Source organism: Mustelus asterias, chromosome 15 (genome assembly GCF_964213995.1).
Source record: "Mustelus asterias chromosome 15, sMusAst1.hap1.1, whole genome shotgun sequence".
Lineage (NCBI taxonomy): Eukaryota > Metazoa > Chordata > Chondrichthyes > Carcharhiniformes > Triakidae > Mustelus > Mustelus asterias.
Window position 1 is genome coordinate 12030987 of NC_135815.1, and position 20623 is coordinate 12051609.

Consider the following 20623-nt stretch of genomic DNA (forward strand, 5'->3'; position numbering starts at 1 on the left):
CAGTCTAAAAGACATGCTGGTTAGGGTGCATTGGCCATGCTAAATGTTCCCTCAGTGTAACCCGAACAGGCATCGGTATGTGGCGACTAGGGGATTTTCACAGTAACTTGATTGCAGTGTTAATGTAAGCCTACTTGTGACAATAAATAAAATAAAACTGAAGAAAATGATCGTGCTGTGGTCCCGCCGTTACATCCAGAGCAAAATAAATGCAGACTCTTATACTTTACGATCAGACCAGAGACTGCCTTTCGGGGAAGGAGAGGAAATCGGAGAGAGAGAGACGTTGCCCCCCGGGTCAGTTTCGATATTTCATCGTCGCTAGGCTTGCCTTTGCAGACAGTAACCATTAGACGCAGCATTGATCTAACAGGCTGCCTCTCAGAATGCCACATCTTACGAGATTAAAAGCGGAGTTATTAAACGGAGTGAGAACCAAGGAGTTGCTTTTTCCCAGTAACTGTTCTTCTCAGTCCTTGGAGATAACAGTTTGAATTTCGAAATGCAATTCTGTACCTGAAGTGGGAAAAGGTGATTACCATACTCAGGCCATTGTAAAGGCTTAAACGATGTTCCCTCTGTTCATTTCTGCTTTAATAATGATTAAAAAATAGAAGGATTTGCATTTATATCATTTCTTTAACATTGGGACATCCGAAAGTGCCTTACAGCCGATGAAGTAAAGTCACTGTTGTTATCGCCAAGAGGGGGATTAATTTAAACTACCGTGATTTCTCTCCTCACTGCCTCTCTGCAAATAGAATGGCGTTTTCGATTTCTGATTTCCCGCTCTATAAGTGTCGACGTGCTTTCCCCAATCAGTTTTGGAGTGATCTGATCCTCTATTATCCCTCAGCGAACTCGAGACAGGGTCAAAATCAGAGGGTCCATTTATTTTGCACACAATCAAAATGGGGGAAGGGATGTTGCTAAGTAACCCCCCACTATATTCGCACAATAAAGGAGGTTTCAGAGAAAGAAAGAGGTTTAAAGCAAAGACCACAGACAGGTATATTGCTTCACCTGAGTTCACAGGCCAGAATCAGAAGTCCAATGGTGGATTCTTTCAACAGGTCAAAACTGATGCTGAATCATCCATTTTTTGCAGTGGTGCTGACTTCCACAATGGGAGTCAGCTCCTCGCGTGATTAATCTGGTGGTAGGCACTGCTAGAAGTTCAAATGTTCCAGCAGAAACAGTACAGATGAGGGCCAGGCGTTTTACACTTGGACAGAGCTCCAGTTCTGCTGCTCTTTGGGGTTGATAGAAGATGGCATCATGAGGCAACATTACAGGTTTCAGCAGCTTGAGATGGGGCAGTGTCATAATTCCCACTTCTTTCCCTTGGTTTGGACAAAGGACGTAGATTTCTGGTCTGGCTTCATGCGAAGATTAATCTTCCATCTGGGGGTTTCAGAGCCCTTTGTCTTTGCAGAAGGCTCATCTCTGTTGACCAGGGCCTTGCCTCAGAAGTGTAAAGGAGTCTTTCCTTGGAATTTGAGTTCTGCACTCACAGGGGGCATTAGTCCCTCTTTAGAGATAGCGAGGTTTTCTGAAGGCTAGAGTTTCCTTCTTGGAGGAGTCATAGCCAGTCGTGGCTTCCGCAGCCTTTGTTCACTATATTTAAAAAATAATTTTATTAAGTAGCCAGGATGACATACATGAAGCGAAACTCTACTGTCTCGCCTGCCACAGAATCGGAGCAGGCGAGGGTCCGACAACGCAAATCTCCGTTGACCTCGGGCAGGAACTTCCGGTCTCGCCCGAGTGAGGCGTAAAATCCTGCCCATATTCTTTTATGTCCTCTTGGCACGACACAAGAATGTCAGCAACACAGCCAGTACGCAGCAAGCTCCCACGTGGCCAGATAATCAGTTTGCGTGATGTTGATTGAGGGATTAATATTGACCATGGTACCTGGGATAAGCTCCCCTGTACTTCAATGAGTGCCAAGGATCTCCCCACCCAAGAGGGGAGAACGGGGCCTTAGTTTAATGTTGCATCCGAAAGGTAGCTTCTCTGACAGTGCAGCACTCCCCCTGTACTGCAGGGGAGCACAGCCTTGATCGTCAAGCCCTGGATTGGGATTCAAAGTAAGAGTTTTAACAACACCAGGTTAAAGTCCAACAGGTTTATTTGGTAGCAAATACCATTAGCTTTCGGAGCGCTGCTCCTTCGTCATTGGGATTCAAAGCCATTGTCTTCGATTCGGAGGCAAGAATGCTCTCAACTGGGCCACAGCCAATACACGGTACTGCGCTGAGAGTGTCAGCCTAGATATAGCTCCGAACCAAATCAGGAAGATTCAGGGCGGAATTTTCCCGTCCCGCCCACCACGGGAATCGTAGCGGGCAGGGGGGACGGACCATTGACCTCGGACAGGACTTTTTGGACTTGGGGCGAACGCGGTTGGAAAATCCCACCCTCAGAGTAACAAGGACTATAGTGCTATTCCTATAGGAGGGAGAGATGGTGATAAAGCGAGAGGGGTTAGAGAAAGGAGGTGATCACTTATCCAACAGCAAACCCATTGATCTCTCCCTCGTGGGAGTGTGAGAGTGAAGTGTTAAAGAGGCTTTTAAATCCTTTAATATCCCTTTAAATAACAACCTACGCACTAATGGGCCATGGAAATGGTGGGAATTAAAATGTATCAGGTTGTTAACAGTCCTTATGTTCAACAGTGATGCCATTGAGTAAAACAAGTGTGCCTTTCTGTAGATCAGAGTGAGGCCAATTCACTGGGCATACAATATATACAATAGGGATGAAAGTAATCATATTTATCACGCCTGATTTAAGAGGCACATTTCTATTGCACTCAACTCTTGGCTGTAGGAAATTCTCTCGCCGGGCATAAAGGGCTTTTGTTAAAAATTGAAATCTTTCAGCATTAGGTGTGATGGAATCAGACATTGTCAGGCACTGTGAAAGCAGATCCTGTACAACACGCTCCCTCTGATTAAGCTGCTGGGATCTTGTCGCTCGCATGGCCTCTCCACACTTGTCACAAAGGGCTTTTCTCAGCAGGGATGATGCAGTCCTCATGGTCTCCATGGCCTCATCCCTCCCCCATCACCCTGAGCTCCTCCAGCACTAGTCATAGAATCCCTACAGTGCAGAAGAAGGCCATTCAGCCCATCAAGCCTGCACAGACAACCATCCCACCAGACTCTATCCCCATAATCCCATGCATTTACCCTAGCTAGTCCCCCTGACACTAAGGGGCAATTTAATATGACCCAAGAGGCATATTAACTCCGTATATGTGTAAACTAAGAAAACGTTAAGCCTTCATTAACCTTTCAGATCTATGGAGGAAGTGGGACGAATTGGATAGGTTCTTTCAAAGAGCTAGCAGAAGCAGAGTGGGCCGAATGGCCCCCTTCTGTACTTTGATTTCTAGAATCATACAGTGCAGAAGGAGGCCATTCAGCCCTTCGAGTCTGCACCAACCACAAACCCATCCAGGGCCTATCCCCATAACCCCATGCATTTACCCTAGCTAGTCCCCCTGACACTAAGGGACAATTTTAGCATGACCAATCCACCTAACCCACACATCATTTAAGTTGATTTGGTTTATTATTGTCACATGTATTGGGATACAATGAAAAATATTGTTTCTTGCGCGCTATACAGACAAAGCATGCCGTTCATAGAGTATATAGGGGAGAAGGAAAGGAGAGGGTGCAGAATGTAGTGTAACAGTCACAGCTAGGGTGTAGAGAAAGATCAACTTAAGAGAATGTCGGTCCATTCAAAAGTCTCTATTAGTTTACGATCTTGCTGCTCTCTATTATGGAAGAAAGAGGATTGAAAAATAAATAAACATCCCTCATCTTTTCATGGTGATATGTTTATGAGCAGTATAACATCCTGACAGGCACCACGCAGGCCCCATGATGCTACAAATCCTCAACTGAGGATAATTTATATATTTGGAGAGTCATCCACTGGGGACACAGCAGATTCCACCCTCAGGCACCTTGTAAACAAGGACTTTGAAATGAAATTAAACTAAAGGAGATGCCAATCAAATCTGCACAAATATTTGAGGTTTTCTGAAAGGAGTGTCAACAGGTTAGCGGAAGAAATGATAAATCCTCTCCTTTCAAAGAACAAAGAAAATTACAGCACAGGAACAGGCCCTTCGGCCCTCCAAGTCTGCACTGACCATGCTGCCCGACTTAACTAAAACCCCCTACTCTTCCGGGGACCATATCCCTCTATTCACATCCTGTTCATGTATTTGTCAAGACGCCCCTTAAAAACCACTACCGTATCCGCTTCCACTACCTCCCCAGTCACCCACCACTCTCTGTGTAAAAAATCTGCCTCGTACATCTCCTCTAGACCTTGCCCCTCGCATCTTAAACCTATGCCCCTAGTAATTGACTCTTCCACCCTGGGGAAAAAGCTTCTGACTATCCACTCTGTCCATGCCTCTCATAATCTTGTAGACTTCTATCAGGTCGCCTCTCAACCTCTGTCGTTCCAGTGAGAACAAACCAAGTTTCTCCAACCTCTCCTCGTAGCTAATGCCCTCCATAGCAGGCAACATCCTGGTAAATCTTTTCTGTACCCTCTCCAAAGCCTCCACATCTTTCTGGTAGTGTAGTGACCAGAATTTCAGTAAACGGCTTCCATTCCCTCCTTCCCCTGACAGCATTTTTTATTCTTTCACAGGATGTGGGTGTCGCTGGTTAGGCCAGCATTCATTGCCCATCCCTAATTGCCCTCCAGAAGGCGGTGGTGAGCTGCCTTCTTGGATAACTGTAGTCCCTGAGGTGTAGGTACACCTACAGTGCTGTTAGGGAGGGAATTCCAGGATTTTGACCCAGCGACAGTGAAGGTACGGGTGGCGGTGGGTCTCTGCTGCTCTGGCCAATATCCATTCGCCAACCAAGACCTAGTCACTAACACGTTGCTGTTTGTGGTGACTTGCTGTGCATAAAATGGCTGCCCAATTTCCTGCATTACAACAACTCAAAACGAGCCGGCTTTGGGTTGTCCTGAGGGTTTGAAGAAGGTTCGGAAAGGTTGGGGTTGCTTTGGTTAGTGCCGAGAGGCTGTGAGGAGATTTAACTGAGGTGTATAAAAACTGTGAGGAACCTGGACAGGGAGCAGAGAGGTCAAGAACCAGGATGCATGGGTATGAAGTGATTGGTCCAGGGATTAGTGCAGAGTACAAAGGTCACTGCTCGAGAAGGGGGTAAAGGCAGAAACCCTCATCACAATTAAGAAACAAATGCACTTGAAGCCGCGTAACTGTGAGGGCTACAGACCCCTCTCTTCCCCACTCCCACCCCCGCCAGCTCTCCTCTGAATAGCACCAAGGGAGCTTTTTACACCCACTGAGAGCACAGAGAAGGGCTGCGATTTGTCGGTCCTTCCCACTGTCAGGTTTTTCCAGTCTAACCGACAGGATGTTCCAGTCCAGCCGATGGGAATTTCCAGTCCTGATTAAAGGTTTTGGTTTAATGTCTTATCTGGAAACAAGGTACCTCTGACAATGCAGCACTCCCACAGCACAGCACTAAAGAGCGGCACGGTGGCACAGTGGTTAGCACTGCTGACTCACAGTGCCAGGGACCCTGGTTTAATTCCGACCTTGGATCACTGTCTGTGTGGAGTTTGCACTTTCTCCCCGTGTCTGCGTGGGTTTCCTCCGGGTGCTCCAGTCCAGTTTCCTCCCACGCTCCAAAGATGTGAGGGTTAGGTTGATTGGCCAGGTTAAATTGCCCTTAGTGTCAGGGGGATTAGCAGGGTAAATAAGTGGGGTTACGGGAATAGGGCCTGGGTGGGATTGTTGTCGGTGCAGACTCGAGGGGCTGAATGGTCTCCTTCTGTACTGTAGGGATTCTATGATTCTAAAGTGACAGCTGAGATCACGCACTCAAGCTGGAAAGTAGATTTGGGCTGGACAGCCCTTCCTTTGGCCTGTATGGGCTCGATGGGCAGAATGGTCTCGTCCTGTGCCCTAACTATTTTGTGTTTCTTTGAGGTGACAGAAATGCAAGTCTTGCTTGCTTCCTTCCTCGGTTGTACAGTTCACCTGCTCCCTCACCGAGCGACTCAAGCAGCGCGCGTACCTTTACGCAGATTCTCAATGCGAAACTCTCTCCAGCCACAGGGGTAGGACGGACCTGAGGAAGGAGCTGCCCAACCAACAGCTGGCCATCAAAAAGCACCAATCCCAGAGTGTTTCGATTTAAACTCTGTTTATTGTAGATGAGTTTTATTTTGTTTATTATTCCACACCTGAGCGTTGGGGAATCAGGTCCAGACTGACATACCGACACAAACACTCCCCAGTTTCCATCATGGACAAGTCGCAGTACAGCTGCAGTAATAGTTTGCGTGTTATCTCCCGCCAACAGATGGGCTTCTACATCTTTGAAGAAAGTAGAGCGGTGTTTAATCTAATTATGTATCCCGATCCTACACAACTCTGACCTTCTGAGAGTCAGCGGAGGGGGGAATGGGGAGATTACGCAGTGCGAACCCTTTAATTTACATCACTAATGGCATCCTCATATCTTTGCTCTCAGTTCCAGTCCCTTTTATGCACACCGCATTTCCATCTATTGCTGTTGTCACTTTTTTCTGCGTCAGTTTAAATGCTGCTGAGATGACCACAAGTTGCCCGTAGAGATTCCAGCCTGATTATCTGTAGCTGTGATCTTTCATTTTAGTCCAAACATGTGTGGGTTAGGCGGATTGGCTCCGAAAGCTAGTGGCTTTTGCTACCAAATAAACCTGTTGGACTTTAACCTGGTGTTGTGAGACTTCTTACTGTGTTTACCCCAGTCCAACGCCGGCATCTCCACATTTAGGTGGATTGGCCATGCTAAATTTTTTGATTTGGTTTGATTTATTATTGTCACATGCCCCACCGATCACCCGCCCCCCACATTGGCCCAGCCCCCATTAGGCCCTGCTCCCCTCTGGCCCGCTCCCCCCCCCCCCCCCCCCCACTCCAGGCATTGCCAGCCTGGCCCCCTGACACTGCCCAAGGGGCAACGTGGCAATGCCCGTGGGGCAGTGCCACGGTGCCCCCTGAGCATTGCCACGTTGCCCCTTGGGCAGTGCCAGGGGGCCAGGCTGGCACTACCAGGCTGGCAATGCCCAGGGGGCACCTCTCCTTACCCCAGCCTCCCAGGGGGCCTCCAGGGCCTTCATTCACTCGAGTGGAGTCGGACTGCCAGCTCCCTGTTGTAAGTGCCACTGGAGTGAAACACTCCAGGGGTGGGGGAGTGGGGTGCGTATGAGGGAGAGGTTAGCAGGCCAGGAGACTTCAGTCCCGCTAATGACATTTAAATTAATATTTAAATATCTTAATCAGCCAGAATTCCGATGGCCGGAGATGTGCAGTGGCTGTGGCGCCCAGTGGAGAGCCCGTAAACCACCTCCGCTTATGTCTCCCAGCCCACTGCACTAGAGTCGCCCCCCCCCCCCTCCCCCCTTTGGAAGAAGAGCAGGGGAGTTATCTGTGGTGCCCTGCCCAATATTTAGTCCTCATCCAACACTTAGAAACAGATTATTTGGTCATTATCACGGTGGAATCTTGCTGTGCACAAATTTCAGCAGTGGCCAGACCTCAAATAAAGTGATTCACTAACTAACGTTCACACAATGGCTTCACCTTTCAACTAAATCCCAATTTGTAATGATATATTGATCACCATCTTAGCTAGGTTCAGTGGGTAATGTTGCATTTATAACAGTCCAGATGATACATTTTTAAATTCTTTCATGGGATATGGGAGTCACAGACAAGTCCAACATTTGTTGCCCAACCCAATTGTCTTCAGGGAGAAGGTGGTGATGAGCTGCCTTCTTGAGCCACTGCAGTCCATGTAGTGTAGGCACACCCACAGTGCTGTTAGAGAGGAGGTTCCAGGATTTTGATCCCAAGACAGTGAAGGAATGGTGTAATATTTCCAAGTCAGGATGGTGAGTGGCTTGGAAGGGAACTTCCAGGTGGTGGTGTTTCCCTTGTCCTTCTAGATGGCGGAGGTCGTGGGGTTTGGAAGGTGCTGCCAAAGGAACCTTGGTGAGTTTGGGCCGTGCATCTTGGAGATGGTACACGCGGCTGTCACTGCGTTTCGATGGTGGCGGGAGTGAATGTTTAAGATGGTGGATGTGGTGCCAATCAAGTGGGTTGCTTTGTCCTGGCTGGTGTTGAGCTTCCTGGGTGTTGCTGGCGCTGCACCCGTCCAGGCAAGTGGAGAGTGTCCCATCACACTCCTGGCTTGTGCCTTGTAGATTGTGGACAGGCTTTGGGGAGACAGGAAGGGTCATTGTCACAGTGACAATAATGGATCACGTGGCCTTTGCTTGTTCCCTATTGCTGTTCGATAAGGTGGGAGAGTGATGGCTGATTGTGATTAAAGGTGAATAGCTGCTCCCAGTGTTCATGCCTGCATGCCAGATGGGTATCTATATTTAACTTGGCCATCTCCTGCTCTGTGTAGAGTATTCAAATAGCTTTTCAACTGTTCAGCAGCAAATTAATGAGCTGTCACTTATACTGAAAACGTTTTTTTAAATCATCGCTTTCACCAACTTTTTCCAAAAGTTAGAAAACCCTCTTAAGTTTCGAGAGATCTTGGAGCATTTGAGTTCCAGGGAACAGATGATTTTGTAATTAACTGAATTTGCATAATAAATTACAGCTAATTAGCATAATTTATTAATCCATTATCCCTAATGGGATGCCAATTATTCTGTTCAACCTTCATAGAGATAAGGCTTGCAATTTCTCATTGTTACAAGTGAAGGTTTAACAGCTAATTAACTCAATTTGCATATGCAGATGAGGGTGCATTTGGACGAACTGTTAACATGCTCTTTCTAACTCTGATGATTTGGAGCATCTTGGGTTGGCTGGAACAAATTCTTAAGACGTAACTAGTGTCACGGTTCAGTTTTTGAGGTAGAAATAATGGTGAGACTATCAACGCTCGTCATTACCACAGGGTAGATCACTGCGGCCTCTGGCATCCTCGTGTGGAAGCCAGTGTGAGTTACCTTGTCCCTTCAGAAGCTTTAACGCTCTAATACCTCGCTGGGAGACTCAGCATTAAAACATGTGAAACCGAATGACATTATGGCACTTACCTCACAGATAAATCACTGAACATGGGCGGCACGGTGGCGCAGTGGTTAGCACTGCTGCCTCGCAGCGCCAGAGAGCCGGGTTCGATTCCCGGCTCGGGTCGCTGTCTGTGTGGAGTCTGCACATTCTCCCCGTGTCTGCGTGGGTTTCCTCCGGGTGCTCCGGTTTCCTCCCACAGTCCAAAGATGTGCGGGTTAAGTGGATTGGCCATGCTAAATTGACCCTTAGTGTCAGGGGATTAGCAGGCTAAATATGAGGGGTTACGGGAATAGGGACTGGGTGGGATTGTGGTCGGTGCAGACTTGATGGGCCGAATGGCCTCCTTCTGCACTGTAGGATTCTATGAAACATGCCAGGAAATGTTCGGGCTTGCCCATTCCAGTGCTTTGGATTTTTACCGCTGTGCCAAACAACCTCTCTGGCAATGAAAATTAACATTTGCGATTGTGGAGTCTCATCCTTACAGATTTTAATTATTGTTGGAGATTTTTTAAGAAGTGATAATTTTTGAAACATTTTTCTTTCCAACTCCTTGTCTCTCTCTCACGTTCCTATATTTCTTTCTCTCGTTTTATTTTGCTTTCTTTACCTGATTTGATATTGAATTTGCTATTCCGGCACTCCCTGGTTCATACTCTGCGCTGCAGAGTATGAACCAGAGTCACGAATCTTCAGCCTGATTGGTTAAGGTGATACATAGTCGCTTGCTCTGTCTCCCTGTAGAGAGCACTGAGCCAAAGTGGCTCTCAAATGACATGCGTACATACGAATGAGATGCAGGGGTAGGCCACTCGGTCCCTCGGACCTGCTCCGCCATTCAATAAGACTATAGCTGATCTGATTGTGGCTTCTACTCCTCGGTTAGGGCAAGTTCCAGTACAGAAACCCAGAGAAAGTCTAATGGGCAAGTGTATGTGAAATGAATGGTGCTGTCTGTAAAATCTGGGTGTTATGACATGACATCGAGAATGCTGACCCCACTTTAGGTCAAAACCACTCAGAACAAGTGTGCAGGACCGATTCACCGAAAATTATAAGGTTCAATTTTGGAGCCGGATTACACAAACATTAGCTTGTCTTCCCTCGATTCTGCAGGATTTAAAGAACTCTTGAAAGCACCTGGTATCACTAAAAGCATTTGATAGGGTAGATTCAAAGAAACTGTTGCCTCAAGTGCAAAAATCAGGAATGTGGGAACATCACGGTAAAGATTAAAACCAAACCTCCGAGTTGGGGAATCAGAAAGCCTTGGAGAAATCCGGAACTTTCTCCCCTAAAAGGGTGTGGATGCTGTGGAACTTTCTAGACTGAGGCCAGTAGATCATTGTACAATAAGTGTGGGGAGGGAGGTGGGGGGGGGAGGCGTCAAGGTATGTGGAAGTGGGAATATGGCGTTAAGGTGCAGATGAGGCCTACTCTGGTTGAATGGCGGAGCAGGCCCAGCGGGCTGAAATGGCCCAAAATGTTCCATGTTCGGAAGGAGAGTTGGGTGTCCTTGGCCATTCAGAGTGGATGTGGGGCAGCGTTGTTACCTGTCCGCATTACGGCGTGCCGAATAAAAGGATCGGACCTGTTGCCGGCTGGCTAACATTGTCCCGAATCAGCCGCACGGAAGCTGAAAAGTTGTTTGCAGCCTGTGACGTGAGGCCGGGGTCAGCGGGCTGTTTGTTAGGCTGCGAGAACGGTGGTGGTATCACACAAACAAATTCCATTCTTTTCTCATCTTTTTTGGAGCCAACCTGTGGTCCATCGAAAGGTAAGCCTGGTGAACCTATTACCTTTGCTCCTTGAGGTGTGCACGGGGCTCCTGACATCCCCCACATGGCTGTGTGTTAGACAGAATGCTGGGAAGGTGCAGTTCTGAATTGCTTTCTTTTAGTCACGCTCTGAACCCTTGCTCTTACCGAGTGGGGCCCCTCAGCCCCAATGTTATTTCCCCGTGAGAGGTTTTCATTTTCTCTGGTGAACAAAACGCCTTTCAACGCCACGTTGAGAGCGGTGCAATTTTATGGGAATGCATTAACCTGAAGAAGTTAAACCCAAACGCAAAAAAAAAAAACCCCCACCTTTGCTGGAAAACCGAAATAAGAACAGAAAGTGCTGGAAATACTCTGCGGGACAAGCGGCATCCGTGAAGGGACAAACTCGAGTTAATGTTACAGGCCGATGACCTTTTTGTCAGGAGTGACTGACCTGAGACAGTGGGCTGAATTTTCCTGGTCCGGGTCGGCGGGTTAGGACGTGCTTCTCGAAGGAAAGTCGGAATTTTAGCGCGTGTCAGGTCAGTGGGCTGGTGCTTTATCGCCTCCCAGTGCTCTTGCCTGAGGCAGAGTCAATCTGGCAAAGATCTACCTGCCCGGCAATTCAGTTAATGGTGATGGCACTGCCAATATCTTACCGACTATGGACGAGCCCATCACCGAGGCCGGAGCCTGGGACTGAGTTGGAGGTGGTCTCCCCGCCACATGCCAGGGTCCATGGCGCCTCCTCCCCAATAAGGCATCCTCTGGAAGGAGGGGTGTTCCCCCCCCCCCCCCTCTGGACTGAAGGCCTGCCAGCTATGGCCACGTGTGAGTTGTAATGTTCCACAATCCTGCAGAAGGTATCTCTATTTTGAAACGTCCTTGTGGGTCTCCTGCCCGCCTCAGTAGCACTAGACATCACTAGCAAATCCTCCCATTGGGCCTCCTACATCCCTGATCCTCCTGCTGTCCCTATTAGGGCTGGGCTCCCGGAAGCGCTATCTCAGTTGTCCGCCTCTGGGGAAAATCCCACCTAGCCCCTCGCCAGTTTCTCACTCGGAACTGAGGCCAACTTCAGGACTGAGACCCACCCAAGGAACGCCAGCCCATTGACTCTGTTTCTCTCTCCACAGATGCCCCCAAAGCTGCCGAGTATTTCCAGCGTTTTCCCTTCTTAAATGAAACCCAAATGTGTTCTCAGATGATGCATTAGAACCAAGGCCTCCTGTGCTGCCCCTTTACTCGTCAACCCATTCCCTTCCCCCACCCCAACCCCAACCAAACACATCGGCGATGATGCATGATGAGGGCTTGCATGGGCTGCGGCTGCGTTTATGCCTCAAGAGTTAAAGATAAAACGACTTTGCATTTGGAGAAGTGGGCCAGAATTTTACCGGCACGCCCGTCCCAATTCCGGGGGCGGGAGAGGCTCGGAGAACGGCATTCTCCGATGGCCTCGGGTGGGATCGTACGAACTTCGGGCGGACGTGCCGGTAAAATTCCACTCATGAAGTTATTAGAGGAGAGGGAAAGTGGACTTAACACAATTGAGCAGGATATGGGGAGGACAGCAGGACATGGATATGAGGGAGTTTAACAGCCCTCTACAACGCTGCACCCCCAACAGTACAGCAAGCTCTGCCCTTCTGGTGGAACGGAGAAACAAGGAGGCCTTGTGGTGCAGTGGGTAGCGCCCCCTAACCACTGGACCAGAAGCTCCGGGTTCGAGTCCAACGCCAGGACTTGTTGGCCACCGAAGGAGCTTCACAACGGGATGATAATCAGCTTGGAAATCCTTCCCCCAGCTATTCCACAAAGGGTTAAAATACAGCGTGGGGGTGAAGATACAACAGCAACGGAGAAAGGGAAATGCTGGACAGACTCAGCAACCAGGCCGCACGTGTGGAGAGAGAAACGAGGGTTCACCTTGCCCGTCGATGACAGTCAAGTCTCTGTGAGTCTGGTGTTAATGCTGTGCAAAAGCTCCCACTGGATTTACATTAGGTTTATTTCGCTAATGTCAGGGTGAGTCTAATTGACACGGGTTCGTCCTTATGCAGCGGGCGGAGGAATTTACTAATTGGGAATATCACGCAACTATCATCTGGAGGCTGTGATATCGATGGAATGTTAAGTCCATGGCCCTCACAGCTTCATCATTGCTTCAGGCAGATTGTCAAAACAGAAAGCCAAGGCACAAGTCCATGCAACAATAGCAGTGTTTAGCTTTGGCATCATTACATCAGGCTGTACATAGCACCCTTTCTTTTTTGCTTGCGAGCATGATGTTGGTGACACGTGAGCTTTACACCAATTCACTCGTGTAAAAGGCACCGCGCGGCAGTGATGACTACAGCAATGTCAGGTGACTCACCTCCTAGCAGAGCTCACCTTGCCTGTCTACCTTGCCTGTTTACAGGTTCCCAGAGGCGGCGTATCCTCCCAAGCCTGTCCCCGGACACGGCGTCTCCAGCCCGAAAGCCGGTCAACAGCTCTGGAGTCCGCTGGGTTGACCTTCGACCTGTGCAGAGGGGGATGGCCGAACCGTTTGAGATCAAGGTCTATGAGATAGATGACGTGGAACGGCTGCAGAGGAGGCGGGCTGCAGACAGTAAGGTTCGTAAACTTCCTCAAGATAAACTCAAGTATCATCTCCGCATTGGCTGCAATATCAGCCAGTGCTTCAGATCTGCAATGTCCTCTTGAATAGTCACTTGGTTCTACAAAACTTGAGTCTTGCTGAATAAAGAGACATGCTGTCGAAGCTTTCCATCCTGCACTCATCAAGACAGATAGAAGAATGCAAATTTCAAAGGGAGCAACAATTTACACTGCATAAGAAAAGGTGCTGATTGGTTGGTTTGTTGACTCCACGGCCGGAATTTTACCAGCACGCCCGCCCGCAATCGGGATGGGTGAGCCTCGCAGAACAGCATTCTCCGTTGGCCTCGGGCGGGATCTTACGAGACTCGGGCGGGCGAGGCGGTAAAATCCCGGTACACTAATCAGATTCGACTTGCCAACCAATCAACACCCTTTTCTCATGTGGTATAAATTGTTGCCCCCTTTGAAATTTGGCATTCTTGCATCTGTCCTGATGGGTGCAAGATGAAAAGTTTCAACTGCCTGTCTCTTTGCGGCATCTCTTCTGAATGCCTTCTGCATTCAAATACATATCAAGCAAAGCAAGCTCCAAATTTTAAGGACAAAATTGTAATTCCTCCCTCATTTAAGGGAAAACACTGCAGATGCTGGAAATCTGAAATAAAAAACAGAAAATGCTGAAAAATCTCAGCCCGTCAGGCAGCATCTGTGGAGAGAGAAACTCGAGTTAACGTTCGGGGTCCAATCTGACTCTTCCTCAGGACGGTTCGACAGAAAAGTCATGTGGACGCAAAACGTTAACTTTATTTTCTCTCTCCGCAGATGCTGCCAGACCAGCTGAGTTTTTCCAGAATTTTCTGTTTTAATTGATTATAATTCCTCCTTCTGTTCTTCCGTCTCATGTCTTTTATTTAATCTCCCCTAGCTTATTTGTCCATCATTATTGTGTGTTCCCTTCCTCCAATATGTTAACGCACCCGGGTCCTCTCTTCCCTCCTCCCTCCACCCTCGGAAGGGGCTACTTTTCCCACTGTGGTTATTTACCCCATGCATTCTTCAGGTCTCTTCCTATTCAGACCCATTCCTCCCCAAACCTGTTTCACTGTCCCAGTGATTCGAACCCTGCGCTTGTAACACTGCCTCACCATCACCCATTTACCTCCTGCACCTTCTTATTCCCATACTGACCTCGCACATGGAACCAGGATAAACCTTCAGGTCACTGCTGTCAACGTCCAGCTTTCCAATCTGTCGCCCAGTTTGTGAAATTCCCCTTTTCAGGACACTGTTCCCTCCCTTTGTCCCAGAATGTCGAGCACGCCACAAGGTGCTGATGGGGGTGGCCCGCTTAGGATAGAGGAATTGAGGGGAAGCAAGTTTTTTTACACAGAGGGTGATGGTGGGTGCCCGGAACTCATTGCCGGGGGAGACAGCGGAAGCAGATACGATCGTGACTTTTAAGGGGCGCCTGGACAGATGCATGAATAGGATGGGAACAGAGGGATATGGTCCCCGGAAGGGTGGGGGGTTTTAGTTCAGTCGGGCAGCATGGTTGATGCAGGCTCGGAGGGCCGAAGGGCCTGTTCCTGTGCGGTAATTTTCTTTGTTCTTTATCTCCTAGAGTCAGTGACTAGCCACTCGGTCCATTGACTCCACTCGGATGCTCCGTACGGCAGTCCAGTCAATCCCATCCGCCTGCTCTATCCCGGGAACGTCTGCCAGTTTAACTCCCACAAGGGACAGCATAGTGGTCAGCACTGCTGCCTCACAGCAGCAGGGACCCAGGTTCAATTCCAGCCTTGGGTCACTGTCCGTGTGGAGTTTACACATTCTCCTTGTGCCTGCGTGGGTTTCCTCCGGGTTCTCCGGTTTCCTCCCACAGTGCGAAAGATGTGCGGGTTAGGTGGATTGGCCATGATAAATTGCCCGTTAGTGTCCAAAGCTGTGTTGGTTGGGGGGATCAGCGGAGTAAATATGCAGGGTTATGGGGATAGGGTCTGGGTAGAATGTTCTGCCAAAGTGTAGGTGCAGACTCGATGGGCCGAATGGCCTCCTTCTGCACTATAGGGATTCTATGAAGTGCCCATCCAATTCACAGCTCCAGAGACCTGGGTTCGATTCCCAGCTTGGGTCACTGTCTGTGTGGAGTTTGCACATTCTCCTCGTGTCTGCGTGGGTTTCCTCCGGGTGCTCCGGTTTCCTCCCACATTCCAAAGATGTGCGGGTTAGGTTGATTGGCTATGCTAAAATGCCCCTTCGTGTCCTGGGATGCGTAGATTAGAGGAATTAGCGGGTAAAATATGAAGGGATATGGGGGTAGGGCCTGGGTGGGATTGTGGTCGGTGCAGACTCGATGGGCCAAATGGCCTCTTTCTGTACTGTAGGGTTTCTATGATTCTATGATTTCTAATGTCCTTTTGAAATTCTTCATCATCTTTCCACCATCCTCGTAACTAATGAGTTCCAGGCCATTTGGTAATTTACCTATTAGAAAAAAATTCTCCCTCACATTCCCCCCTTGCATCTCTTGCCCAGAACCTTAAATCTGTCCACCTCCCCCCCCACCTCCACCCCCCCTCCCCCCCCTGTCCCGTGTGCTGGCAAAAATATGGGAACATACTTTTCTTTGTCTACTTCATGTGAACCTATCATAATCTGGTAGACCTCTTGTCCTCGCTGAGTCGTACCTATGTGCTAACGTACCTTACCCTTGGCTCCGTGGACCTGCCCTGTCCTCTCCTGACTGTAAGTGAAAGAGGAAGCAAACAGAACTTAAAGAAACACTTCACCATTCCTCATTCCAGTTGCGGGGACTCGTCTGTTTTAACGCAAAGCTGAAGATCCTGGAGCATCGGCAGCAGCGGATCTCAGAGGTCAAAACCAGATACGACATACTGAAGAAGGAGCTGGAAGCCACTAAGCAGCGACTGATGCTGGATCCAACTAAATGGATCAGTGAGTGTAAGTATCCCCCATCCCGGTCTCTAATCTTCCAGGTACACAGAAACATAGAAGATAGGAGCAGGAGGAGGCCATTCGGCCCTTCAAGCCTGCTCCGCCATTCATCACCATCATGGCTGATCATCCAACTCAATAGCCTAATCCTGCTTTCTCCCCATAACCTTTGATCCCGTTCGTCCCAAGTGCTATATCCAGCCGCCTCTTGAATACATTCAATGTTTTGGCATCAACTACTTCCTGTGGTAATGAATTCCACAGACTCACCACTCTTTGGGTGAAGAAATGTCTCCTCATCTCCGTCCTAAACGGTCTATCCCGAATCCTCAGACTGTGACCCCTGGTTCTGGACTCTCCCACCATCGGGAATATCCTCCCTGCATCTACCCTGTCCAGTCCTGTTAGAATTTTATAAGTCTCTATGAGATCCCCCCTCATTCGTCTGAACTCCAACAAAAACAATCCTAATCTAGTCAATCTCTCCTCATACATCAGCCCCGCCATCCCCAGAATCAGCCTGGTAAACCTTCGCTGCACTCCCTCGAGAGCAAGAACATCCTTCCTCAGAAAAGGAGACCAAAACTGTATACAATATTCTAGCTGTGGCCCCACCAAGGCCCTGCATAATTGCAACAACACATCCCTCTTCCTGTACTCAAAACCTCTCGCAATGAAGGCCAACATGCTATTTGCCTACGAGCATGTTCCTTCCTGCGATAGGCAGAGCCGGAAAGGCTGGAATTTTGGAAGGAGCGCGCTCCCAGGACTTTCCGATATACATTTTATAAACTCAGCGAGGTGAAGAGGAGCTAGAGTTACAGGATAAAGGCAAAATACTGCGGATGCTGGAATCTGAAACTAAAACAGAAAATGCTGGAAAGTCGCAGCAGGTCTGGCGGCATCTGTGGAGAGAGAATAGAGCCAACGTTTTAGACTGATGAAGGGTCATCCAGGTTCGAAACATTGGCTCTATTCTCTCTCCACAGATGCTGTCGGACCTGCTGAGATTCCCCAGCATTTTCTGTTTTTGTTAGAGTTACAGGGAGTCCCGACAGTGAGACACACAAAAGCCCAGCTTGGCTCTTTCCCCCGACAGGGTGTGCCTGGAGATAAACAGGGCACGATGCATCTAAAAGCAACACGGGGTGTTTTGGGGCAAACTTTGTAAGTATCCTGCATTCCATCAGTGACGACCGTTTCAGAGTATTCCATTGGCTGTAAAATGCTTTGAGATGTCTGGGCACTGTGAAAAACGCTACACTCTTTTAATAAAATGATTATCAATAAATTAAACAAAAGTGACAGGTGTGACAGACCCTGTAGGACACAGTAACTAAACTAAAATATCAAAAGGAAACTTAACTAATTAAATCAAAATGTCACTCTCGGGACTGATGACGCACTCCAGTCCCCTGCAGTGCCCAACTTCATTGCAGTGTTAATGTAAGCCAACTTGTGACACTAATAAATAAACTTTAAACTTTTAAACCCTATTGTGATGATGTTCCCAGGTATCTGCTGCCCTGGTCCGAGATGGAAGTGATTGTGGGTTTGGAAAGCCTTGGTGATTTGCTGCAGTGCATCTTGTAGATGGTACACTGTGTGCGCCAGTGGTTGAGGGAGTGATTAGTATTAATTATATTGGCACATACATAGGACTGAACCTGGACTATCCTCTTTATATTAATGTATATTTAGAAGTTCACACCATGGAAACCAGCCATTCGGTCCAACTAGTCCGTGTTGGTATTTAACCACCCCAACCATAATTCTCCATCCTGACCCTCCAATCTAATCTTGAATTGCCGACACTCCCTCAGCCACTAACTGTAAAATTCCGTTCTCTAGAGCGGATAACTCAACGGCACACAGTATAGACCCCACTAAATTACGTAAGTTCAAATAAACGAGATTGTAAAGAAGGCTTATAGGAATGCTGTCCTTCATTGGTAGAGGTATAAAAAAATAAAAGGAAGAATATAAGGCAGGATTTTCCAATTACGCTCACCCCGAAACTGGAAAATCCCGCCCAAGGTCAACAGACATTTCCATGGTCCGCCCCTGGCCCGCTTCGATTCCCGTGGCGGCAGAACAGGATCATTCGCCCCATAATGTTGGAATTGTACAAAACACTGGTGGGGCCTCAGCTGGAGCACTGTGTGCAGTTCTGGTCACCATAGTACAGGAAGGACATAATTGCTCTGGGGAGAGAGTGCAGAGGAGGCTTACAAGAAGTTATGGGGAGAAAGCTGGATTAGGCTGTAGAGTTGGATGATCAGCCATGATGGTGATGAATGGCGGAGCAGGCTCGAAGGGCCAAATGGCCTCCTCCTGCTCCTATCCTCTATGTTTCTATGTTCTCTGTTGCCAGAACTAGAAAAGTGTAACTAGGAGGAGAGATTGGATAGATTGAGGTTATTTTCCTTGAAACAAAGAAGGTTGAGGGGTGACTTGATAGAGGTGTATACAATTATGAGGGGAAGAGACAGAGTGGACAGGATAAAATTGTTTCTCTTGGCAGAGAATTCTACCAAGCAAATCACCAAGGCTTTCCAAACCCACAATCACTTCCATCTCGGACCAGGGCAGCAGATACCTGGGAACATCATCACAATAGGGTTTAAAAGTTTAAAGTTTATTTAGGGACGTAGATTTAAGATAAGTGGCAGCAGGTGTAGAGGGGACATGGGGAAGAACCTCGTTACGCAAAGGGTGGTGGGTGTCTGCAATTCGCTGCCCGAATTGGTGGTGGAGGCAGAGACCCTAAACTCCTTTGAAAAGTACCTGGATCTGCACCTTTGGTGCTGTAAGCTACAGGGCTGTGGGGCGGGTGCAGGAAGGTGGGATTAGAAAGGGTATCTGGGTGTCCTCGGGCTGGCATGGACAAGATGGGCCGAATGTGTGCTGTAACTTTTCTATGGTTCTGTACATCCACATGATAAAGACATGTATTACTGTAAAAAAACAACATACAGAGGGAGGTAGCAGACTCTATAATTCCTCACCTGCCTCCTCTGGTTCACGGCTCTGATGACCACATGTCCTGACCTCTCTTTCCCCAGTTGACCTGGATCAGGGTTTCGAGGTGGATTCGCTGGAGTATCTGGAGGCTCTGGAGTGCGTCACTGAGCGGCTGGAACACCGTGTCAACTTCTGCAAGGCGCACCTCATGATGATCACGTGCTTCGACATAGCCTGCGGGAGGCGCTAACGGGGGGGGGGGGGGGGGGGGGGGTGGGGTGGGGTAGGGGTGGGGGGGAGCCGAGCGAGCGAGCAAGTGAGCGAGCGCACGGCAGAGGGGAAGGCAGGAGGGGGAGGAAAACGAAACAAAAAAAAAAAGAAACATCCAAAGATACCGGGGCGGCGAGGACGGGAAGGTGAAGTGTGCAGCACGTAACGCGAGGAGAGGATTTCTTTATCTTTCAAACGGCAGAATGTATACAAGAGAGAGACGGAAGAGAACGAGAGGAGGGGGCTGAATATGGGAGCCCCGGAGAACATTCATTCTTTCGTCAGATTGTCAAAGCACTTTGAGGAACTTTTATGTTGTAAATACGAATTGCTTGCTCCAGCTCCCCTTTGTTCAGTGGGTGGGTGATTGTGGGTGGGTGTGGGGGGTGGGGGGAGGGAGGGAGGGGGGGGGGGGGGGGGAAGTGGCGGGGAGGGGGGTGGTTGCAGCAGGGTTTGGGGGGAATGAAGGGCTGTTACTGAGATCTTCAGAATGATATACAGAAGGACTACAAGTGCCTTGTAAACTTTATTATATTGTATTATCCAAAATCTTACATGGACTCATTATTGTACAGTTGGTGCTAGATGATGAATGTTTTGCCGTTCAGTTATAGAGGCAGTATCCATTTTGTAAACCAAACTGCAAACCTACACTCCATGTGCGCCAGCCAACCTTCACACCAGGATTAAAAACCGGGTTGGGAGCGGGCGGGAGGGGACAATGCCAGCAATCTCCCCCCTCCCCGCGGGTCCACGGGAGAATATTTGGTTTGAGTCAACGTCACATGGTACGCTTCTTTTTCTAAACAGCTTTGGCTGATTGTAAAGGACATTGTTGTGTGGAGTTGAGTTTTTAATAATCCGGTGGAGATATACATTAAGAAAGCTGATGTTTCGGTAAAGGATAAACTCGAGATTGTTTTACTAGGTGTTTTAACTACTTGCTGTTTTTAAGTAACTTGTA

The 20623-nt window shown here is 48.5% G+C and overlaps 1 protein-coding gene across 1 annotated transcript in view; it reads left to right on the forward strand.

Moving 5' to 3' along the window:
• The window catches only part of kif26ba (kinesin family member 26Ba), a 285786-nt gene extending 265769 nt beyond the window's left edge, over window positions 1-20017 (forward strand). The window contains exons 18-20 of the mRNA XM_078230644.1: window positions 13286-13482; window positions 16275-16431; window positions 19491-20017. Of these exons, the coding sequence (XP_078086770.1) occupies window positions 13286-13482; window positions 16275-16431; window positions 19491-19639 (503 nt within the window). The 3' untranslated portion in view covers window positions 19640-20017. The remainder of the gene's footprint in view (window positions 1-13285; window positions 13483-16274; window positions 16432-19490) is intronic.
• The last annotated feature ends 606 nt before the right edge of the window (window positions 20018-20623 follow it).